Source organism: Cetorhinus maximus, chromosome 2 (assembly GCF_964194155.1).
Source record: "Cetorhinus maximus chromosome 2, sCetMax3.hap1.1, whole genome shotgun sequence".
Classification (NCBI taxonomy): domain Eukaryota; kingdom Metazoa; phylum Chordata; class Chondrichthyes; order Lamniformes; family Cetorhinidae; genus Cetorhinus; species Cetorhinus maximus.
The window spans coordinates 19,344,127-19,370,016 of record NC_135880.1 but is presented as its reverse complement, the minus strand read 5'-3'; the positions used below and the strand labels follow the sequence as shown (position 1 = coordinate 19,370,016).

General features: G+C 43.8%; 1 protein-coding gene across 1 annotated transcript in view; it reads left to right on the top strand.

The window, feature by feature from the left end:
* glra3 (glycine receptor, alpha 3) overlaps nt 1–24,955 on the top strand; it is a 252,760-nt gene extending 227,805 nt beyond the window's left edge. Inside the window, exons 8-11 of the mRNA XM_078557604.1 lie at nt 504–644; nt 790–798; nt 1,055–1,174; nt 24,076–24,955. Of these exons, the coding sequence (XP_078413730.1) occupies nt 504–644; nt 790–798; nt 1,055–1,174; nt 24,076–24,351 (546 nt within the window). The 3' untranslated portion in view covers nt 24,352–24,955. The remainder of the gene's footprint in view (nt 1–503; nt 645–789; nt 799–1,054; nt 1,175–24,075) is intronic.
* The last annotated feature ends 935 nt before the right edge of the window (nt 24,956–25,890 follow it).

Sequence of the window (25,890 nt, the reverse complement as noted above, 5' to 3'; positions counted from 1 at the left end):
ACAACAACAACAACTTGCATTTATATAGCTCCTCCGTGCGTTTTCAAACACAGTTTGACATCAAGCAACAATGATATTAGAATGACTGACCCAAAGCTTGGTTGAAGAGTTAGATTTCAAGGAGCATCGAAATGGAGGAAAGAGAGGTAGAGAAGTGGAGAGGTTTAGGGAGCGAATTCCAGAGCTCAGGGCCAAGACAGCTGAAGGCACAGCAACCAATGGTAGATTTATTTAAATCAGGAATGCACAAGGGGCCAGAATTGGAGGAGCACTGAGATTTCAGAGGGTTATAGGGCTGGAAGAGTTTATAACGTTAAGATACATCGGAAACATTAATGGAAAGTCTCATATTTAAGACCCTTATTTAATGAAGTTTAGTACGTCTTTTGCCACAAGTAAAGTTTTTTCTTGTGTAATTTAAAGATAACCCAGAATTTCATCCCTGGCTTGTTCATCCATTAATATGCTTGCAATAGGCTGACATTTCATTCTGTTCACTACAGGTGTCCTATGTTAAGGCCATTGATATCTGGATGGCAGTTTGCCTGCTATTTGTGTTCTCTGCTCTCCTGGAGTATGCAGCTGTGAATTTTGTGTCGAGACAACATAAAGAGCTACTCCGACTACGGAGAAGGAAACGGAAGGTCAGAAACCATCTTCTTAATTTGAAGCTGGATAAGGTTGCACACAGTAGCTCCTCACTGTAACAATTACTGATATATCACCACCTTGATCATTAATTACTCTTTGCACTGGCCCAATGTCCAACCAGAACACATTTGCAAACAGAATGGTCGCGTTGCAACGCGTACAGAAACAATTCAAAAGGTCGTGGTGCACAGGAAACATTGGTGGAAAGTCTCATATTTAAGCCCCATACTTAGTGAACTTAAGTATGACTTCTGTCACAAGTAACGTTTTCTCTTGCGTAATTTAAAGAGCTGGAAATATTTACAAAGTTAGAGGTCTTTGAAGCCCTTGTGGTTTGTACATGTGTTTTATCTTAATAGATTACTTTTTGTTTCTCTTGTTTGCTCAACCATTTTGATGAAAGAATGTTGAGGGGGTGCTTGATGGAAATGAAAACATAGAAACGATGCGACGTAGCAATGGCTTGAGAAGCAACGAACCAATATACGGGACTTTGGCTCAAATCTACAGTTCAAATTTTGGGGTAAAATGACAAGCAGATGTCCCATTTGTCATGTGATGAGCAGTAATAAATAGAGGAGCTGTCCTTCTGTTTAACCTCTTGTCTGTATCGAGTAGGAATTGTCACCCCTTGTAGTCTGTTTACTGTTCATATGTGGTAAAACGTAATCTCATCTTAAGGTACCTGTCTTGTTGAAACATTTATTTAGATCATATTTAATCTCCCACCACCCCCCCAAAAATATAACAGTTTACAACTGTCAAAAGATAAGTTGTATTTAATATTATCCAACAAAGAACATGCAGTACTTTTGAGAAGTGGTGAGCTGCAAAGCAAATTAAGAATAGAAATTGGTGGACATGCAGAGGAGGCCATCAGCATCTGAAAGGGGCAAATTTTGATATTTCTGACATAATCTTTTATCAGAGTTTAGCTACATCCAGAACGTACAGACTGGACCTTGAGAGCAATCTCTTTAAGCAAAGGGATTAGGAATTGAATTCTGCCTTTGTCAAGGAACCAAACATTTTGTTCAGGTTTGGTAGCAATTCAGGGAATATCTGGGAATATATTCAGTGTTGAAAAGAAGGGAAAAACCATGAACATTAGAAACAGTAGTGATGGAAGGAAGAAAACATTCTTAATTAAAAAATTTTAAAATTAATTGAAATTTGCAAAAAGAAAGCCTATACTCATCACCAGAGTGTTAGGCCTGAACGTTTGCACAGATGGAGAGGGTCCCCAGCTAAGCCAAAATGGTGCGAGAGGCCTGAATCTGGAAGTCCCGCCTCTGAGTCTGGCCCTTACCATTTTCACAGCAAGGGGGGAATGGGGGTGGGTCACACTTTGGACATGCACATTTCACAGAAGTGGCTGCACGTTTAAAACTGCAGCTGCTTTCAGTTTGATCTGATTTTCACAAGGAGGGAGTGGTAAATATGACTTGTACACATCAAATCTGCTAAGAACTTACTGGAGTTCTTTGGTGAGGTAGGGTATCCCTTTGGATATGGTTCTGGGACACTTTTGGGAGAGGACAGGAGCCCTTTGGGGGATGTTAGGTACCCTTTGAGAGCAGTCAAATGCCATTTGGGATTTTTAAAATTAGGCATGAATGTGTGTAAAAGTGAATAAACTCACTGGAATTGTCAAGCTCATTGGAACTGTCAAGGAAGCTGTCAAGGGAACTCTCCAGGGAGTTGTCAAGGCATTTAAATCTCCTGCCTTTAAAAGTTGGAAAAAATCAGTGCTTGCTATTTCACTCTGATATAAACCTTCAGTTTATCATTATAGGATTACTGCTACATGACTGATTTCAAAACCTATCATCACAGTGGGGTGTTTATCAATTCACAGTTTGATCGACAGCTCCAAGTGCTTATTAAGTCTTTGAAGTGGTACTATGGATGCAAAAGTTTATTTTTATAAAGGACTAAAGAAATATAAATATGGCAAATAGGTTATTATCAATGAGAGTGTTTTTTTATTAATAGTGAATTCATCACTAGACACTTAAGAACTTTATTTAATTTCAGCAAGGGTCCTGAGATCTGTTAGTGGTGGATACGGAGTGAGTTGGCATTGAAGGCATCAGGACAAAGGGTTGTGTGTAGGGGACATGGGTTGGCATGAGTTGGCATAAGGGCTATAAAAGGCCATTGGGTGTGAGTAGAGGTGCATAGGTTGGCATAAGGGCTATAAAGGGCCTTGGGGGTAGGTGGTGCTATAAGTTGGCATGGGTTGACACATGGATTGGGCAGATGGAGTGTGTGAGATCATGAGGGAGTGTGAGGGGTGAGGGCTGGAGGGATTTTTTTTGTTGTTGTATTCTTTTTTTCACAGCTGCGACAAATTGCCAAAGCACTGAGGGGGTCCTTTCCCACAGCCAGCCTCCACAGCTGACAGCCATTTTCGCTGTCCGGGGAGAGGCGGACCCGAGCCCAGTTAATACCCACACCACCACCAACCTCCACCTCCGCTAAGAATCTGAACAGCTGGGGGACTTCCTCCCAGGTTGGGTTTCTGGAGCGAGGAATTGTCCCAACTCTGCACTCCCAACATAGGGGTGAAAATTTAGGCCTTAGTCTTTAACAGGAGTCCAGGCTACATGCTGTAGTTTAAGTAAAGTCATTTAGAGAAAGGTTAGCACACTGCACAAATGCATCATCCAGGTAGTTCACAAACATGGAAGCTGCTAAAGTCAATGAAGACCTCTGTACCATTGAAGGCTGAAATGCTTTCAAAGGAAGAAAATTACAAGGTAGGTTTTTAGACCTGGTACTTCAAATTCTCCTAAATGAAGATGAGTCCATATTGCGTGAAACTCTAACTCCCCTGTCTGAGGAAGTAAATGTGGCAGGACCAGGGAGTGGATACTCCAGCTCTCCGAATTGAGGAGCCCACAAGCTTTAAAGCTTATGAAATAGGAACAGGAGTAGACAATATAGCCCCTCAAGCATACTCTGCCATTCAATACGATCATGATTGATCTTCTGCCTCAACTCCACTTTCCCACCCTTGATATCCCTTGATTCCTAAGAGACCAATACCCCATTTATAAAAACGTAATAACTGGAAGCATTGTAAACACATACAGTGAACGCTCCAATCTCCCTATTACAAAAGATAATGCAGTGGGATCTATAAGACTAGATGCTCCAACTCTAGAAGATAACTTGGCTGTACGTATAGCGGAGCGATTATTTTCTGCCAATTTTCACATCAGAGTAATATGAATGTGATGGGTTTGGCTTTAGGAAGAGAAAAAAGGAAAATGAAAATAAGGAAATTGTAGGTGATGTTTAAGATCAGCCCAATCAAAGGAATCAAGTGACCCAGTCAGATCAATGTCCCGAATTTAATATTAAACATTTAGGAGACTGTTAACTATAGGCTGTAGACATTGCTGACAAAGTCAGTATATTTAACCATTCCTATTTGCCCTTGAGATGTTGGTGATGAGCCCCCTTCCTATATGCTGCAATCCACCTGTTGTAGGTACACCCACAGTGCTGATAGGGAGGGAGCTCCAGGATTTTGACCTAGTGACAGTGAAGGAACGGCAATATATTTCCAAGTCAGGATGGTGCGTGGCTTGGAGGGGAACTTGGATGTTGTTCCCATGCATCTATTGGCTTTGATCTTCTAACATAAAATACAAAAAGAAATTATTTTGTTTTATTTCACTCACATTGGTTTATTGGAGATATGGAAAGTGCGGAAAAGAAATATAGTAGACAGCTTGAAGGAAAATGAATGATAGGCCGGACTAGGAATCACAATGTAGATAAATAGATAGGCAGACAGACAGATAGACAGACAGACAGGCAGAGAAAGTTGGATAGAAATACATCTATGCCTAGGTAGACAGATCCTGATGGGCAGTTACAGATAAAGATAGAAAAAGAGTTTGATATATATATTACAGCATCCAATCATTACAGTTGATTGTCAAACCTTTGCATGCTATAAATTGACATTTGGGATAATCTCAGTTAAAGTCATCTAGAGGTTCAGTCAGATGGATTTTACTTATTGAAAATGAGCCATTTGGGGAACTGCTTTAAGGGAATAAGTTACACAACATCAGAAAGGTTTTGAGGCAATGTAAGTTGACTTGAGCCTGAATGAAGCACTTTACGAACTCTAATAATTGAATACCAGAAGAACTGAATGTTTGTGCTGTCGAATTTGCTGTAGCAATTTGTTCTGGAATGTTCCGTATTTTATAAAAATTTTTAAAGGACCACAAAATCAACCTATCTGAGGAACCTTTACCTTTGTAAGCTGTTCAGACAGAAGCAGCCTTAAGCAGCTACCACATATGCTGTGAACAGATGGTAGTTTTTTGCCACAGTTTATACAACCGATTATACATTTGATATATAATATTTTTCTTCTATTTGTATTAGCCCTGAGCAAGCATCGTCTTTCTGCCAATGTGGTTGTCTGGGACATATTTGTTTACAATATGATTCACTTGTACCAGGGAATCTAGTCAAATGATCTATCACTTCAAACAGTCCCATGTTTAATAGGTTTTGCAGGCTCAAAACAAAACACATCTATACGAAGACTGATGTGTTGAAGAAAGTAAAGAAACAACTGCACACTAAAAACGCATTCAAGAAAATATTTTTCCAACACACGCCCCATTCTCTTTGGGGATTAAGCTGTGCTTTGCTTTCATTTTCTCTGGGGTTTCACACAGTTTCTTCGAGCAACCCAACATTTTCTTTCATCCTCTTTTTTTTTTTAAGTTGTTAGTCTGGTACATGATAAAAGCACACTGATGGGCCAAGGCAACATTTGGTGGCTGTCCAAATGTCTCACACCAGGTTCGGTTCAGGGCCTGATGGTTTGCATTCCTTCCACAATCACTGGATGATTCTGATCTGTAGTGATGGGGCATCTCCATCCACGCAAATCAAAACCCAGTTCATCAGTGCTTGCTTTTCGTGTGGTTTCTGACAGATGTCAAGTTGTTAAGTAATTATGAGCCTCACCTCCACTGGGCTATTTTGACCTCACCTTCTGCTTGAGCATTTATAGGATTGAAAACAAAAAAAAATCGGGCAGGAGATGAGGGGAGAAGAAATCTGGATTCAAAGACTATTCAATGCATTGTCTTTTTTTTAAAATATTTTTCCACTTCTACGCCCCCCTCTCTTCCTGGTTCCACCCCTTTCTTTTAGGTCTTCCTTATTCCACCTGTCTTCTTCAATCCTGCTTCTTGTCTCAACCAGGAGCACACGAAGATTTGCACATCTGCTTTGCAGTTGCCAACACAGAGGCCAGGAATTTTCTCATGTTCCTCACCATGAATTCAGGGTGGGAGTGCCGTCGTGGCGGCTCTCAGTGAGAAAACGCATGTGACTGATTTGCGCCACGTTTTTCATTGAAAAATTCACGCTCCCTCACACTTTTGGTTGTTCACCTGCCTGTCGAAGCCCTGCACCCGTCATTTCCACAGCCCCATTAAACGTGACAGCTGATGCATATTTCATGCTTTAATGTCACCAGCGTGCAGACATAGATTCACATGCAGAGATGCAGCACAGGACCCTGTCATCTGATTACGATGTAGCTGAGAAGTTTGAGCACTGTACATTCTTCAGATATTTTTAACCAGATTTCTGTAGCTTGCTTGTGAGTTTCTAAGGTTTTTTTTTCACCTTTTCTCAGTGAAATTTACTCCATACCTTCTTACAGCCGTCAATGGGAATCAGCGGGAAAACTCTCCGCTGGTTGGAGTCATACTTAGCACAAAGGAAGATGGTTGTGGTTGTTGGATGCCAAGCATCTCAGTCCTAGGACATCACTGCAGGAGTTCCTCAGGCTAATGCCCTAGGCCCAACCATCTTCAGCTGCTTCATCAATGACCTTCCTTCCATCATAAGGTCAGAAGTGGGGATGTTCACTGATGACTGAACAATGTTCAGCTCCATTCGCGACTCCTCAGAAAATGAAACAGCCTGTGTCCATACGCAGTAAGTTCTGGACAGTATTTAAGCTTGGGCTGATAAGTTGAAAGTAACATTTTCACCACACGAGTGCCAGGCAATGACCATCTCTAACAAGAGAGGGTCTATCTATCTCCCCCTGACATTCAGTGACATTACCACCACTGAATCCCCCACCATCAACATTTTGGGTGTCACCACAGACAAGAAACTTAACTGGACAATCCCATATGAATATTGTGGCTACAAGACCAGGTCAAAGGCTGGGAATTCTGTGACAAGTAACTCACCCCCTGACTCCCCAAAGCCTGTCCACCATCTACAAGGCGCAAGTCAGGAGTCTGATGGAATACTCCCCACTTGCCTGGATGAGTGTAGCTCCAACTACACTCAAGAAGCTCGACACCATCCAGGACAAAGCAGCCCAATCAATCGGCACCCCATCCACCACCACATTCAAAACCTCCACCGCCGATGCTCAGCTGCCACAGTGTGTACCATCTCCTTAGATTAAGAGAAAATTTAATAGAAGTGTTCAAAATTATGAGGGGTCTGGACAGAAAAGATAGGGAAAAACCGCTCCCATTGGTGGAAATATCCAGAACCAGAGGACACAAATTTAAGATGATTGGCAAAAGAAACAATGACGACATGAGGACACACGTTTTTACTGCAGCAAGTGGTTAGCATCTGGAATGCCTGAGAGTGTGGTTGAGGCAGACTAAACTGAGGCTTTCAAAAGAGAATTGGGTTATTATCTGAAAAAAAGATGCAGAGCTTTGGGAAAAAGGTGGGAGAGTGGGACTAGGTGAGTTGCTCTTGCAGAGAGTTGGCACGGACACGATGGGCTGAATGTCCTCCTGTTTTGTAGCCATTCTGTAATTCTATGATTCTGTCTACAAGATGCACTGCAGCAACTCACCAAGTCTCCTTCGACTGCACCTTCCGAACCTGCAACCTCACCTAAAAGGACAAGGGCAGCAGACACATGGGAGCACCACCACCTGCAAGTTCCTCTCCAGGTCACTCATCACTATCATGACTTTGGAAATATCTCGCTGTTCCTTCATTGTCAATGGAACTCCCTCCCTACACCCATGTGGGTGTACCTACCCTACATGGACTGCAGCGGTTCAAAACGTCGGCTCACCACCACCTTCTCAAGGGCAATTAAGGATGGGCAACAAATGCTGGCCTCGCCAGCGACCATCACATTCATGAAAATTTTTTTTTAAATGCCTGTGCCGAAAGGGAAGAGCAGTACCATCAGCCCACACAGCAACCACGGCCTTGCTGCAGAAGACCATAGGAGTTCTGGAGCCTGGACCAGCCCGTGGTCATCTTGCCGCTGAGAGTGGGAGTGAGAGCGGCATTAATAACAGACCCATTGCGTTCTTTTGGGCTCACCGCAACATGGATTTAGCTGGTGAGGAAGCTGTTGCACTAGAAGCTTTTGAGATGCAGGCTCTGGGATTCATGGATGGTGCTCGCTCAGATGTGTTGTCACTTGAATTTTCCCGGATTGTCAAAGGGCAACGCTATACAGAGGTCCTCAGTAGCTGATTGCCTCCACTCAAGAGCACATCTTGTCCATTTTTTACCCCTCACTTTGCCAGTAAAGATTATCAATAACCACCCAAGCAATTGACAGCACAGTGGCCCTCTTTTTGCCCAACCTGACTATGCCAACTATCATCACCTGAGCAAATGATGAGGGCACCATTCCTGTACGATTGTGATCTGCATACTTAAGAAACCAAAGAGTAAATGCACTTTCAGCCTGAATATATTAGTGGCAAAATACAAGTCAGGCTCTGTAGGACAGAATAAGTGCACATTGAACCTTTCGACACAAATGGCCAAAGACTGGAATGAGTTGCCTCCCCAAGGAATGGCAACCACTGCCCTACTATTTGACCCCAGATCTGTGGCCACCTCTGCCGCCCCTTACCACCACCCCCGCCCCCCACCCTCCACAACTCTAGTTATCAGTTGTGATGGTTAGCGCCAAACGCTGAAAGTCCTTGAATCACTGAATTAGCCATGGACTGGAAAACACCGATTAACAGTGCCCTCCAATTTGTCCCCGTCGCCAAAGTTTCAGTCATGCCTCCATGGAGCTGGAGACCCTGGCCACATCTAACCTGGCGACCTACTGCAGACCTGAATTCAACAGCCATTCTTTATATTGGTCCCTGCAAGGCAAGCAATGCCCCCATCATGTTGCTGCACATCAGAGCTGCGGGCTCCACATCGCACCTGTGAGATGTTGAAAATCTTGGACGATCATCCCCAAAACCCTCAATACAGGTGTCTTTTGAAGGGAGCACCCAGAAACACTCAGGCACAGTCCTTGGCTGCCTTCTATCCGGAAGTGGCCACATCGCCCACATTTGTCGCTCCTCCGGGATCTACCACGCCCTCTCCCACCCCTGCTTTGTGTCTCACTGCTTTCCCTGACCCTTGTAAACTCACTGCCACCCGCTATGCCAGGGTCTGCCCCTGTGCCTAGAACAGGTGAGTGGAGTGACATGGCAGTGGTGGGGTTGTGGGTGGGGTGGGGGCCTTTAGGTTCTTGAGGATGCCCTACTCTTAGAGGAGGACAGAAGAATTCGGTACTGGTTATCTGCCTCCACCTTATCATCGGAAAAGTGCAATCGCAGGTCCTCTTCCACCTCTTCTTAAGCTGTAGCCATCTCTCCCCCCCACCCCCACCCCCCCCCCCTGCCACCATGCCCTCCTCAGTTGCTCCACACTGCATGTGTGGGAAAAATCGAGATTTGACCACGTTGCCCTTGGCATGCAGGACATATCCAAGATGGGGTAGCAGACTGGCTGTGTCTATCAGTGCAGACAGAGATGCAGTAGGAGCTTAAGTAATGGTCTGGCTGTGGCAGAATTCCACCTACCACTGCACGTTGACTGTCACAGGAGCTGAAGGACCTCTCGAGTGGTCAGTGTTTTCAGAATGCTTACACCCCACCCTCCTCCACACAACATCAACATCCTGTGGTCTACCTCATATGGGCACTGTGTGCCATTTTGTCCTGTAAAGGGAAAAGAGAATGTGGTTATGTTTGTAGTTAATCACTGTGTATCAAGTGCCGCTGCAGGCGTAGTAGGTGAGAGGTACACATGTGAGGGTGCAAGTTTGGTGCAGTTTAAATTTCCATTATCTTTAATTGAAAAGGCAATCAAGCTGATTTTAAAGGGACTGCGGATTCACTGTCACCCATTTTCTATTACCACCCAGGCTATTTACATCCCCATTAACCCTTGGTTACAGTACTTAAAGGGTTAAACATTCATTGGTGAGGGTAATGGAAGTTATACTTCATTTCATATTGGCAGATATATCAAACACTATTACCTGCGGAAAACGTGGATAAGCGACATCATCCTCAAGATATTTGACCACATCCTTTAATCTTCTCATTGCAGCATCGAGCTTTCTTGAATGAGTCTTGACAGTTCGGTTAGGAAAGAAACGCCCAGCTTCAAAAGAGTGACCACTGCTACATTGTTCGATCACCATAGAGCCCAATAACTTTTAAAAGGAAATATGAATTTCCCAATTAATCGCACTGTAAGATTTCACATTTTAAGACTTTTACTGTAACAAACTAAAATCATCACGGACTAAACCTTGCTTGGAAAGCAACTAATGCACTAAACTATAGAAAACGTATTCACTGTCAAATTCTTTACACAAACAAAAACCTTCCACCACGCTTATACATTACACCATGCTCTCCGCAGAAATGTAGCCTTGTCTATAAAGTCCCAAGCCCTCCCAGTTTTAATCAGCTCTCTTCTCCAGCATCTTTTTAAAACAAAGTTCCTCCACTCAATTGTCTGAGCATACTCAAATGGACTTCCAGTGGCAAGGCATCCTCTGGTCGTCCCTTGGTCTTTAACTCTCCACAAGCCTTGTTTCTTTGACCGGATATCCGTCCTCACCAGCACTCCGCTCGGTGATTAACCCAAGAACAGTCCTTTCCTTCCGCCTGGAATAATAGCACTTGTTGTGGGTCTTCTTCCTCAAATCTCTCTGTCTGACTGACTCTGAGAGTGTCTGGCCAGGGTTTTGCCCTTGTCGGGCGGGCTCGGTAGGTGCGGGCGGGAGTGGCCGGGAAGCCGACCACTGCCCGGTCAGGGCCAGACTGCGATTTCACGCTGGTGGGCCAATTAAGGCCCATTCAGTGTGAAACACTGTGGGGGGTGGGGGGGAAGGGAGAGGCGGGGAGGAGGGCGAGTGGGGAACTTAATGCATGCGCGCAACCATAAGGTTGGATGGGCAGTGAAAAATTACATTTAATTGGAACTTTAATGGCCTTAATAGATCTGTCCATTGTGGGTGGGCGTGCTGCTGACTCCCGCACGTGCCCGCCGACTGAAATATCGCGCGAGTGCGCAATGACGTCGGGGCGCTCGCCTAATGTCGTCGCGCGTCATTTTACATTCATTCAGGTCAGGCGTGCGCCCCTTCCTAACGAACTAAAAATTCTGGCCTTGAGTCTTTACCCAGCAAGGTGAGCTGCCACCTCCTTTATGTCCCGGTGGTAAACTGGAATCTTAGTTTCAATAAGTTTTGATCTGAGGTTCTGTCTCCATCACAATCAGCTCACATGGGTTTGTCTCCGGGCAGATTTAGTATGAGGTCACATGGGCTTGTCTCCAGGCAGATTTCGTAAGAGGTCACATCCCCCTCTCCAAGCTATTCCAATTTACTTTGAATTAATCGGAAACAGTATAAAACATAATCACCTTATAAAGTCTAGCATTTGTAGCAACATCTGATGACATTTTCACATTTTTACAAATTCATTCACGGGATGTGGGCGTCGCTGGCTAGGCCAGTATTTATTGCCCATCCCTAATTGCCCTTGAGAAGGTGGAGGTGAGCTGCCTTCTTGAACCGCTGCAGTCTGTGTGGTATAGGTGCTATCTTATAAGTCTCTTTTCTCAGAACTGAAACAATTGCAGTAAGAGGTGCTTTATAATGGTTTGTGTCCACCAGAATTAAATAAAACTTCTCAGGCTCTTCGAGCCTGTGAAATAAGTTCAATAAACCTGAGTAAATAGTTCATTTGTCTGATCCAGCAATTTGTTCCTATTCTGTAGTGACTTGGAATGAAATCAGGGGCTGTGCTATCACACCGTGGGACACTAACTTTACAGTAAGATAAAAGCAAAAAACTGCGGATGCTGGAAATCCAAAACAAAAACAAAAATACCTGGAAAAACTCAGCAGGTCTGGCAGCATCTGCGGAGAGGAGCACAGTTAACGTTTCGAGTCCGAATGACCCTTCAACAGAACTAAGGAAAATTTTTATTTTTCTTCTTTTTTTTTTACTTAGTTCTGTTGAAGGGTCATTCGGACTCGAAACATTAACTGTGCTCCTCTCCACAGATGCTGCCAGACCTGCTGAGTTTTTCCAGGTATTTTTGTTTTTGTTACTAACTTTACAGTGTTCCCCCTGAAATTCCACTGTGTTATCTTAGCCAAGGTTAACCAGCTTAAAATGAGTGCCTTCATGCCTCTGCTTAAATAGCAGGCAGAGGGATTCCAGATGATGGGGTTTCATGCTGACTTATGAATGTCCCATTTCATCACATTCAGAGCCTGCATCTTGAAGCCTGTTGACCCATTAACAGATTGTGCAAATTTCTGGAAGACATTGATGTCAATGAGATAATTACTTATCTCATGCTAACCGTTGAAAACACATGGAAAATGCAGTCTGAGTGAGGGGGTTTTTAACACAATATACAAACATTTTTCATTTTATAAACTCACGATCTGCAGTCTCTTTGGGTAAACTTGCATTGTTGATGGGAATATAAAGGCGGTAATTCCTTGTCCATTTTTGATACGAGCGATGAAATAAGAAAACATTACAGTTATTGTGAGGCGAACTTTATCTGAGCTGAGAATTAAATTGCTGATTCTGTGCTGGGGGCCGCAGTCAGTTGGGAGCAGCAGTTAGAGGATTGAGGTGATAATGCCCATCACAATTTCCAAGCAGGGTGTTAGCTTCAGTGGGGATCAATGGGGAACAGAAGAGTTTGGGCCTGATTGTACAATTGATCAGAAACTGACTGGGAGGGTAAGGACTTGAAATTCATTTATCAACTCTGCTTTCTTCCTCTCTTGAAAGTGCTGCCGCTTTATGGTTCCAGAGGCATTACCAGGACCTCAGCATCTCATCTAAGTGGAAGTCCCTTGTGTTTGAGCCAAGAGAGTGGGCGCTAGCAGATTATTCCTCCAAGGGCAGCCATCACAACCTAGCTTAATTTCTGTTTAATTCTCAGGATGTGGGCGAGGCCAGAATTTATTCCCTATCGATAGTTAACCCTGAGAACCATTCCAGTCCATGTGCTGAAGCAACCCCTCTATGGAGTTCAAAGATGTTGACACAGTGTTGACGAATTAATGCTAATTTAGGGAGGCGATGGCGTAGTGGTATTGTCACTGGGCTAGTAATTCAGGGACCCCCGGGTAATGCTTCGGGGACCCGGGTTCAAATCCCACCACGGCAGATGAAAGCCTTATGATGAAACCATTGTTGATTGTTGTAAAACCCCATCTGGTTCACTAATGCCCTTTAAGAAAGGAAATCTGCCTACATGCGATTCTGAACTAGGGATGGATAATAAATGCTGGCCTGGCCAGTGACTCCCACATCATGAATGAATATAATTTCCAAGTGTGTGACAGGTGTCCCCCTTGACCAACCTTCCAGGGTGAGAGAAGCCATGGGTTTGGGTGTTGCTGTCAAGGAGGCTTGATGCAATTTGCATTGGAAGTGCTTGAGATCAAAATGGAGAACCCCAGCTGATTTTACCTCTCTCTAAATCGATGGTACAAAAGCCAATTCTGAAGGTCCCAACTCACATCCAATCACCTTTTAATTGGATCTTAGAATCTTCTAAATCTTTACAGTTCAGCGCTTTATTGGATATTACCAAATAAGTCAGCAGGGATGTCACAATGGTATTCTACCCTTTAACAACACATTTCTGAAGTGCCAATTATCAGATTTATAAATGAATGCCAGTGAAATCAATCAATACTTACATCATTACCAGATAGATTCACAGCGATGAGAACTGTCCAAAAGTGTTCTTTGTGCAGGATTCCATGCCAACCACATGTAGGTGACAATGAGATTTCTTCACTCTGTTTCATTCTCCTCAGAATTATGATGTGGGATACACTCAAACAGATCAAATATTTGTCTGGAATTTTTCTCTCATGTACTTTAGCAAAGTTGCTCAGCCTTTTCCTTTAAATAATTAACATTTCCTGTCAAATAGCAGTGAAAGGAATTTTAGATAAATATATTTTGGGGGTGGGGTGGGGGTCAGTTTCATCTTCAGCACAGATAAGACCATAAGACCATAAGACATAGGAGCAGAAATTAGGCCATTCGGCCCATCAAGTCTGCTCCACCATTCAATCATGGCTGATAAGTTTCTCAACCCCATTCTCCCGCCTTCTCCCCGTAACCTTTGATCCCCTTACCAATCAAGAACCTATCTATCTCGGTCTTAAATACACTCAATGACCTGGCCTCCACAGCCTTCTGTGGCAATGAATTCCATAGATTCACCACTCTGTGGCTAAAGAAGTTTCTCCTCATCTCTGTTCTAAAAGGTCTTCCCTTTACTCTGAGGCTGTGCCCTCGGGTCCTAGTCTCTCCTACTAATGGAAACATCTTCCCCACGTCCACTCTATCCAGGCCTTTCAGTATTCTGTAAGTTTCAATCAGATCCCCCCTCATCCTTCTAAACTCCATCGAGTATAGACCCAGAGTCCTCAAACGTTCCTCATATGTTAAGCTCATTCCTGGGATCATTCTCGTGAACCTCCTCTGGACCCTCTCCAGGGCCAGCACATCCTTCCTGAGATATGGGGCCCAAAATTGCTCACAATATTCTAAATGTGGTCTGACCAGAGCCTTATAAAGCCTCAGCAGCACATCCCTGCTTTTATATTCTAGTCCTCTCGAAATAAATGCCAACATTGCATTTGCCTTCCTAAATGCCGACTCAACCTGCAAGTTAACCTTAAGAGAATCCTGGACTCGGACTCCCAAGACCCTTTGCACTCCAGGTTTCTGAATTCTCTCCCCATTTAGAAAATAGTCTATGCCTCTATTCTTCCTACCAAAGTGTATGACCTCACACTTCCCCACGCTGTATTCCATCTGCCACTTCTTTGCCCATTCTCCTAACCTGTCCAAATCCTTCTGCAGCCTCCCCGCCTCCTCAATACTACCTGTCCCTCCACCTATCTTTGTATCATCTACAAACTTAGCCAGGATGCCCTCAGTTCCTTCCTGGAAAGCTGTACCAATTTTCTTGGTGCGGGGTGGGGGTTGGGGGAGAGGGAAGATCAGTCATAGACACAAAGCAATTCTCATTGCAAGCTGTAACCATACCTTGATCAACATTGGCAATGATTAATAGGCCATTCAGCACTCAATTCCCATGGTGTCCAAGTAATTTGCCTCTTGACATGCTCTGCCTCTCAGGGGGTAGTTTTTCACCATTGACTGCAGCCCTGAGGAGGACTGAAGAGCCTTTTTATAGTCACGTTCCACACCATGTTCATGGTGGCATGAACACTAAATCCCTGTTCACATGTACAGTTTTTTGGTAATATGCTAGCCTTGTTTGGTTAATGTTGCTCTAGTAAGTCATAAAGTATCTTACTCCTGCTCCAGATATTAGTGTGGCCAGAGTCATCAGTTTTCCACCCTCCATTATCCCCATTGTTTCAGCTTATCCTAGGCCCATCATTTCTTTATCTGACCTGGTAATACTGTTAGATAAGTCAGTTGAGTCCATGCCATCATTGACTCTGTCTACTAATTTTTTTCTTATTATGACAAGCAAACTTTTCCCAATATTCCTTCCTGACAGGTTAGCCATCGATTATGCCCTTCACCCAATTCTTCTTCTCATTGGCAATGTGCGTAATGAGGGTTTGTTGTCTTTAGAGCAGAAAAGGTAAAAAGGAAACCAATTAAAGTGAATGTAGGCCCATTCTACTCAATTGCTCCTCAGGACAGGACAGCTCTCTCAACCTAGAAAGCCACCTAGTGAACATTTGTTGCGCTCCCTCTAAAGCTCCTGTCCTTCCTTAGATAAGGAGACCAAAACTGTCCACCAGTAGTGTACCAGGTGTGCTTGCAACAAAGCCCGACATAACTGGAGACTTCATTGGTCTTATACTTCACCCTCTTTGCAATAAAAGCTAACGTACCATTTCCCTTACTAGGTGCTTGCTGTACCTGCATGTTAGCCTTGTGTTTTTGTACAAATCCTTTGATCTGCAATCCAACATTTACTAGTCTCTCATTTTTCCATCCTTCCTACCGAATAGGATAATTTCACACTTAAGGTCAGTTATGTGATTGGGCGAGAAGGTGGTAAATGGAGTACGATGTGGGGGAGTGTGGAATTATCCACTTTGGTAGGAAGAACGGATAAATCTCGCACCACCACTTTTCACCGCGTTTGATCTTCTTCCACTCAGGCACTGGACAGGCCAATGGCAGGCTATCCCCAGGATTGAAGACCCCAGGGGCAGAAGTCCCACCAACTGAGTGCTGCCGGCCAAGCAGAGCTATTGAATGGCAGCACCAAGTGGGGCTGCTGCTGGTACAATACCCACCCGAGGCCGAGGACCATTGCCGGATCCAAGGCCACAGGTGAGTAATGGCAGGAGGGGGAATGCCATGTGGTGCGGTTCATGGGGGAGGAGGGTGAAGAGGGTCAACAGTAAGGGCAAGGTCAGCGGTTCCCCCTCCCCCAACCCCCCCTGCCTTCCCAATGCCAAGACCATTGATGCCTTTGCTTAAAGTGCCACCAGCCCCCTCAGCCCTTGCAGGAGCTCACAAGCAACCACAACAGGATTTACTTTTCGTGCTCCCTGCATGGCACGTCCTCCAACCCCCTCCCATTGGATTAATACCAGCAGCAGGGCAATGAGACCCTTAGAGCGGGCATTAATTGCCCACTTAAGGGCCTCAGTTGGTGGCAGGGCAGGAAAGCCATCCACAAGCCTTCTCACCATGGACATAATTGGGGTGGAGGTGGGAATCCCACTCGCCACCACTCCGTCTGTTTAAATGCCCCTGCCACCAAAATTGTCACGGGGAGGGCACAAGGTTCCACCCATTGACTCCTCACTAGCACACGGTTCTCAGGGTGCCTTGAGGTATCTCACTCAAGTGACCATTCCTTATTTAAGCCTCACTACTGATTTTTGATTGGCCATTCAACCACAGATCATCACATTTGAGCTGGTCCTGACTTCACACATACACACGCGCACACGCACACACACACATACACACACACACACACACGCACATGCACACACACGCACATACATGCACGTGCGCACACACACACATGCACACACACGCACACGCACGTGCACACACACGCGCACACACGGTCACAAACTCAAACACAGTCTCATATACACACAGGCACATACACACATACATTCATACTCAAACAAGCACTCTCGCTCACACGCACACAGGCACACACACACGCACAGACAAACACACACACGCACACGCACACGCACACGCACACACACATGCAAACACACAATCATAAACAAGCACTCTCGCTCACACGCACATAGGCACACACACGCACAGACAAACACACACATGCACACACACACACACACACACACATACATGCGAGCACACACACACACACACACACACACACACACACACACCACGAAGGAGAAATTAAGATCTGGTTGATTATTTACTCTTCCTCCCAAATCCCCACCCACTTTCTCAGCTATTCCAGGAACACCAACACTAACTGTATGATCTCAGATGTGGTTATCAGATAACTCAGCACAAGTAGGAACAACCTTGGCCTCCCTGGTGTGCAACAGGAGGAGGCTATTCAGCCCCTTGAGCATGTTCTATCATTCAGGCAGATCTATCAGTTTCAGTTTTGAAAGCTGCAATGGGCCCAAAATCCACAGTCTTATAGGGAAGTGAAGCCTAGATTTTCTCTACTCATTGTGTGAAAAACTGCTTCCTGATTTCACTTTGAAAGGTGGCCTGTATTTCATTTTAAGGTGGAGCTATCTTGTTCTGCATTCCCTAACCGGAGCAAACCTCAGTGTCTTCTGTATGAACGTTTTTATCTTAAGACACCTCGATGAGATCACCCCATCAACCTTCAAAATACAAAGAGGTACAAGCCAACCATCCCTCTTCGTTTAACCTTTCGCTGGCATGGCTCAGCTACTCACTGCCTTAAGCTGTCTGAGCCATCAGGGAAAGATTTCATTCCTTTTATTTTTCCCCCTCACTTTGCTTTCTGGGTCCTCTGTTCTGTTTTGAAGTTGGGAACCACATGTAAATGTTTGGCTATTAATCAATGAGCAAGCTGATTGCTGGACTCCAAAAGCTGATATAATCTGTGTTACAGGTGCCACAAAGTTAGTTTTTGATTTTTCTTTTTGGCATCAATGCATGAAGTGCACCTGCAGGGAAAGGTAACTCAAACCATCAGGAGTTCAATCCTGCCTGGATGAGGTTGGGGCTCTAACCGCTTTCAGAGTTCAACCAAACTGTTCTGGTTCTCTTTGAGAGGGACCCCCTTGCCGTCACATGTCCAAGGAGAAAATGCAAGCACTTGGGGCAAACTTGATATGCGTGTGACGATCTAAAGAAGATCAGTCATGCACAAGCAAAGCACTGCAGACGCTGGTAAATCTGAAATGGAAACAGAACATTTTGGAAATGATCAGCTGGTCGCAGACCCGGAATGTTGGGTTGGGTATGGAGTGCATGGCGATGGGAAACATGGTGGCCGAGCCCAGTTAGTCACAGGAGAGGTCCCGGGACAGTCTCCCGTCAGCGGCAAACCTACCCCCTCCCGGTGAAGTCGGAGGGCGGAAGGGGCTGACACGGGATTGAGCCAGGTTATCCCTGAGCCCACCGAAGTTCAGTGGTGCCTCATGGATCAAAGGGGTCCTCACGGCTTCCCTGTGCTCGGCCTGAGGCCTACTGCGGAGGAGGGGTGGGGTCTGTCGTTATCAGGCATTCTATGTGTCTGAAAACGAAGGACCCAGCATCGGGAAGGCGGCGCTGCGGTAAAACCACCTCCGTTCCCTTGCCCCCGAACCACCACCACACCTCCCCCCCACCCAATCCCCATCCTGCGAACCCCCCATCCCACCTTCACTCAGCTATGCTCTGGGGTTCCACGATGATCCCAGGCCTCTGGTGGGAGCATTGCCGTCAGCTACCACCGATCCCATTGGCGCCGGCTGCAATGGGGGGGAGCTGTCAGTTTCTGGCTGGTGGCACTTTCGCCACCAGGGACCCCAATCGCGGGGGAGGCCCGATATTGGCCTCTTAGGTTTCTGAAGGGCATTTGATTCCATTGGGCCTCCCCCACGGAACTGCCAGGGGTTCCCTGCCAGACCTCCGACCGGTAGGCGAGACCCCAGTCAGCCGAGCAGAGTCCTGGCTGTTAACCCCGTCCTTCTTCTCCCCAGACGCTGCCAGGCCTGCTGAGCCTTTCCAGCGTTTTCTGTTTTTATTTGATGCGATAAAGAAGGTCGGGTCTGGCATCTCAGAATTGTTCATTTGTATTCTGCAGCTTGCCGAATATTTTTGGTTGCTCCTTTCGTGCGCTGAGGTGAGTTTATGACATTGCCAGGGAATGAAGATTTTTCTTTTGATTTCAGCCCACTGAGCACTGTCAGATCATACGTACGCTTAGCAGCAAGTGCAAGATTAAATTTCCTATGGCTCTGCCCTCAAAGCGGAGTTTAACCCAATCCTTCCAAATGGTTCCCCTTTACTGAGTGTGAACCTGTCCTGTTTCCCACCATTAGCAAGCCTGATTGAGTTCACCAGTCGGCACTGAATTCCAATTAATTCATTCAAGCTGACTTTTCAAACCATTCGGATGACATTGAGTTTTACCTCTTTTATCAACAGTCACAGATTGTAACTCTTTCGAGTACATTCACAGTTCTTGGTTTCCGGGAGTGGGACATGAACCCACAACCTTCTGATTCAAAGGCGAGGGTGCTATGAACTGAGCCACAGCTGACACCTCACACTGAGTTTACACCATAGAAACGAGCCATTCAGTCCAATTGGTCTATGCCGCTGTTTACACACCGCACGAGCCTCCTCCTAACCTTGCTTCAACAACCTTATCGACACAGCAAATAAAGGAATTGATTTCATAGCTGTTTGTGTACCTTAAGGTCGCTTAATTAAGGGGATAATTGTTGCTGGTCCTCCTCACGTTGATAAGCACTGAGTTCAATAATGAAAATGGTCACAGCCCCGTTGTTTTACCCCCTGCACTGCCTTGCAACATGCAACGTGGTTCAGTTTGCGTTACTAAAATTTAATGTGTCATCCCCTTATTTTTATTTTTCAGCGATTCGTTCATACCTGTTAAATAAACTGTGTATAAAAATCTCCAGGGACCTGCTCCAATTTTCCATTAATCAGTGAGGGGAGATCTTCAAATGTGTCTAAATTGACAGCCAAGAGCCAAGGAAAGTCCCTAAGATATTGAATTTGTGCAACGTGATATTGTGCAAGGCTCCCAGAGAAGGTAGTTAATTTGGTAGTTCCCTATAATTGGGGGGATGGGGGGTGGGGGGGAGTCAGAAGTAGGTGTGGTTGGGAGGGGAGAGTCCATGTCAGGATAATTAACCAGGTGCTTTGGGTAGAGGGGGCTTGAAGAGCTAAATGGCCTTTTCTCATCTTGGATTTTCTTGAGTTCTTACGCAAAGTAAATGAAGCTGGTAAAACAGCTTAAAGTTCACACAAGTGCACCAAGGCTTTGCATGCTGATATCCAGCTATAAAGCCCAAAGTCTATTTTGTCTTCAAAAGGCAAAGACTTTAGACTATATTTGTAAAAAAAAAAGAGCAATCAAGATGAGTCACATATAGTCCAAAAATTTCTACTAATTTAATTCCTTCTATTTAAAATAAAATGCAGCATGATTTGAACATGTTCGAATAATGCCTCCTGGCACGACTGAATGAATTATTTTTCCCATTGTCGCCCTCAACATCTGGGACATTTTATTTGGGGTCACTAGAGGGCGATATAGCTTTGTCTGAGATCAGTACAACCCAAAGAGGCAGCGAGCAGCTCGCTAAAATCTAAGGCCACGAGCAAACAAAAAAAAATCACTGATCATGGAAAAATGTACTTAAATTTGCAGTCATCAGCGAATGTAATTTGAACCCTGCATTGGGGCCACCTATTTCTGGTGACAGGAGAGGTACCTTAGAATTGTGTCTGATTTGAGGAGCAGAATATGAGATTTTTTACCCAATGTGAACTATGTGGTAGATTCCCTGTGTCAACTCATTCTGTACGTGTCCCCCTGTCAAGTGTCTCGGTGTCAATACTAACTCATTTTATGCTCTCAAATCGTTTTTGTTATCTGACTGAAGCTCCTCCGATTTTGCATGGGCTGTGCGATTCATGTGACTGTTGGTACTGATTTCATACAAAAAAAAAACATTTGCTTTCCTGTTGAGAGTGCTTTAAAAGTACGGTTTAGTCTGCAGTGGTCAGCAATGTAAAAGGACCCGGCATCAATTCTGACAAGTATTAAAAAAAAAACATTTTAACAGGGGGGGGGAACAAAAAAGTCATTGAAAACAAAAAAATGTCCACCAGTAATTTTGTTAAAATGATTTTAATTCTTTCTGATATGAAGTAATGAACTTAAATACACTATTTTTTTTTAGTTTAGTCAGCAGCCACACTGTCATTTTGGTTCAATTTAAATCAACATAGAGCTGTTGTCATTGGGTCTGGGAAACAAAGTCTCGGGTTATGTGAACAATGTGGCAGGGGACATTGAGATTGAAGGCTTTGTGTGATAACAACATCTTTATCTGAATTTATTGTTGTTATTTTAATGAGCATGTTAAAATAACATAGAGTTCATAAGGATGTGTTATCACATTCGTCGCTCTGCGACGCAGCAGCATTTCAACTTCCACATCACTGACTTTCCTCCCCTGCATTTATTTCTCGGCCTTTGCACCCTGTTTGTGCCATCAACCTCTCCAAAATCAAGGAGGAAGACAGCTCGTAGCCCCCTGTCCACTCTCTCTAACTAGACGGTCGGAGGTATGCTACTGCATTGTTGGGTGACTCATCTGCCTCCCCACCCCAACCCCCCCCCATACCGACTGGGCCTACTCAGCACAGTCTGGCTGAAAACTGTGGATCTCCCTCATGCCACCTTGGGATGCAACAGAATGATGTATAAACCACTCTGAGGAAATACATAGAATTAACAGCACACAAACAAGCCATTTGGCCCAATTGCTCTATACCTTATGCTGCACACAATCGTCCTCCCTCTCTTTCTCATCTAACCCTGTCAGCATATCCTTCTGCTCCTTTCTCCTTATCTAGCTTCCCCTTTAATGCATCTATGTTGCCCCTCTTTGTGAAAACAAGTTCCACAGTCTTACCGCTCACTGGGTTAAAAAAAAAAATCTCCTGAATTCCCAGTTGAAATTATTAGCAACTACCATATGCTTATAACCACTGGTTTCGGACTTTCCCGCAAGTGAAAACGTCTTCCTTAAAACCTACCTGACCAAACCTCTTCATAACCTTAAAGGTCAGTCATCAGCCATCACTTTTCTAGGGAAAAGAGCTCCAGCAGCCTTTAACATCCAACTACACCAACACTTAAAATTTGGAAGTAATCTCTATAGCTTTCTATTTACCTATTTCCGATGCCTTCATTTCTTTTCCTTTGTGAACAACCAAAACCCTTGGGCCCAGACCAATAGGTAAATGGGTCACATTTACAGTGCCATGGGAAGGCCTGATTTGGTCCTCGGTCTGTACTGAGTTTTAACTAATCTTAGTCGGGGTGATATGAAGAGTGGAGTTGGTGTTCTATCACTGCCTTGGAACTAGAAAACATGAATGAGCTGGTAGCCTAGGAGATAAGTGGAAGTTAAAGTTATAAGGGTAAAATAAAGACACCTGCACCATTTAGAAATTGTAAAACCTACTTCTACTCTCCAGCTATTTAGATTTATGAATAATCTGTTATAAATATCATAAATTTGCCAAATACCCTGGATTATTAATTAAATCGCTTCATTTTTTAAGTCAAAACTTGACAAGAATTTTTTTTTCATTCATTCCTGGGATTTGCGCAAGCATTTATTGTCCATCCCTGATTAACCTTGAGAAGAATTTCCAATCATGGTTTCAGTCAAGGTAAGGCAGAACAGAGAGGGAAGAATATAGGAACGAGAGGAGGCCATGCAGCATTCAATTAGATCAAGGCTAATCGGCATCTTAGCTTCACCTAACTGTGCAGATTTCAGTCACCCTTAATACCCCTGCCTAACCAAAATCTTTCAATCGTGATTTTGACAGCTTCAGTTAACAGCCCACCCCCCCAGCCTCAACAACTTTTTGGTGGAGATAGTTCCAAATTTCCACTATCCTTTGCCAGAAGAAGGTGCTCCATGGCACCTGGCCCAACTCTAAGTTTAAGGTTATTCTCTGTTGACTCTGTAGACTCTGCAGCCAAATGAAATATTTGTGTTTCTTTAATGGCTGTTGAACATCCTCAGTGAAATGGGTCTCGGGCCGGTGCTAGAATGCTTTCTACATGATTCAATAGACACCACTAGCCAGTTTCTCTCAATAGAGCTTGCAGGAGTAGGTGAGATGGGAATGTGGTGCAGTTGAGAGATACTCTCTGTGTCTGGGTTTTTGTTGCATCACTACAATGTCAACATTGAACTGTACTGTACCTAGCCTCGAGAATAATTTTCATTATTTAGCAACTGAATTTCCAACAAGGTTTCATCTGTACTTCAATAAATACACAGGCAATCAAAAAATTGAAAAGACTCAACATTTAAACTACTTGAGATAATTTGATTTTCTGTTGCTTCTAACCACTGATTAATGCTGAGACTAAAAGCAAACATAATAAACAGTGTCAAATATAAGTGGAGGGTAGCCTGCCTAAAAGAATTGAAGTGTTAAACTGAAATATGCCACTGAGAAACATCAATAAGATGGAATATAAAATTCTTGGGTGAAGACTATGGGCAAGATGTGCCAATATGACAGGCAAGAGCAGTTTGCAATATCACACTGTCTGAATGATTTGCGCAAATTATACATCGCACGAGTTAAGACAGGGTAAAGTGTCCCACGGATTGAATTATTGATGGATTGAATTTTTAAAAAAAACAAACACAATGAAATAGAAATATATTAGTTCAATATTTCTGTACTTCCATTGGGGGAAAAAAGTAGCTCAGAATTGTAGAACGGCATCCTGTGGCAATAACGCTGTTGTTTATATTCCACGTGGTCTTCTGGAGTTAACCTGAACACTTTGCTACCTTCGCAGGACGATGAGGTGAGAGAAAGTCGCTTTAGCTTCACCGCATATGGAGTGGGACCCTGCCTACAAGCGAAAGACGGCGTCACTGCTAAAGGTGCAATCAACACATCCCAGCCTGCACCGAAAAACCAAGATGATATGAGAAAACTCTTCATTGACAGAGCCAAGAAGATCGATACAGTAGCACGAGCTGGTTTTCCTTTAGCCTTTTTAATTTTCAATATTTTTTATTGGGTCATCTACAAAATCCTTAGACACGAGGACATACACCAACAGCAATAGTCGTAGGCCTCAAGCAGAGATCATTTACAGCATACGTCAGTAACAAAAGTAACACTGAAAGGGATCTTAGTGTAATAATAAGGTCACATTGGGCCAGAATTAATTTTAAATACACTGAGCTGTGATATTGGATGAACTATGCAAATCTAAAGAGGAACCCAAATGAATAATAATAGATTAGTTATCCGATGCTTTCTGCATTTTCACATCGCAAAGAGTACTTGGGGAAGGGATTTTTCACATGGGTGAAGATATGATAAAGTAAAATATTGACTGAAATAAATATGTTAATAGTTCTCCTTTCTTGTTTTAATGTTTTGACTTGACTGCTTCCAATTTGAAGATAGCACTAAATAAATTACAGCAGACATATTAAAGGGAACTGTTGTGGAAAAAAACAATTATCTGGGAGAGAGAGCAAGTAATTGGAAGCTCACAGTATATTTTCCAGTCATAATCCATTTTCTTTTTATCATCCAAATTTAATTCAAACGGAGAACGAGAAAGCAATTTCTCAGCTAACAAGATAACGTCCGTGTTCACCCATCCAATTCCACCCCTTTGCCCTTTTTCTACATTTCTTGTTAGATGTCTCAGCTCTTCCTTATCCAATCAACTCTTTACATTTGGCAGTGATGAAGTGGATTTTCGGGGGTTGTAGAGGGCTTCCTTTTCTACGTATTCAAATAACTGTCTTTGTTAAGCAAACACTTTATGTAAATGGAATGAAAATGAAGTCTTGCCCGTCAAATGATGAGCACGCTTTGAGATCTCCCACCTCTGACCTGTCCCAAATTGTCATTGGGACATCTACTTAAGGATAAAGATTAGAACTCTATAACAGACCTGGGACTAGATCAGTGCAATGTCTAAAGGACTGGTTCTCAGGAAGGAGGAACGATGAGGGGAAAGGGAAATGTGAAATTGATGGCACATTGTGCGTACTTTCCAATCAAGTTTAATTTAATTTTAATGGAGAAAGTTAGGTCAAGGATCCAGGACTATTGCACCGCAGCACCAAGGCTTGAATTAAAATAGAAGAGAAAGCAAAGTAAAACAGGAGTGCCCAAACTTGGATCTGTAGATTGTCAATGGAAAGGAAGGCTGGGGGGAGGTGAGAAGGTCAATCATTTTGGAGTCCTGCAAAAGAATGAAGGAGAGTTGGAGCCTATGAGCTGACCCTGAACTTCAATAAATTAGGGATGTATCTGTTTTAAATTTTTACTTGTATGTTTTATATATATATATATATATAACATATTTGGACCAGTACTGTTATGTTTAGGGAAGATACAGGAAAGTACTCCCTGTGATTGTGTGAAAATGCTGAATGAGCTCCTAAATCACCTGTGAATGATACCAGGTAACACACGGCAAATTTTCAAGGTGTTTCTATTATAAGAACCAGCACATGCATTTTAAAGCTTTACTGCTTAACTCTGGTGATGCAGTTTTTTCCATGTAAAATGTATTACATGCATAAGCAGCGTATTACATTCATTGATGCTGAGACCCCTGTTGCACCATCTGTGCTCCAGA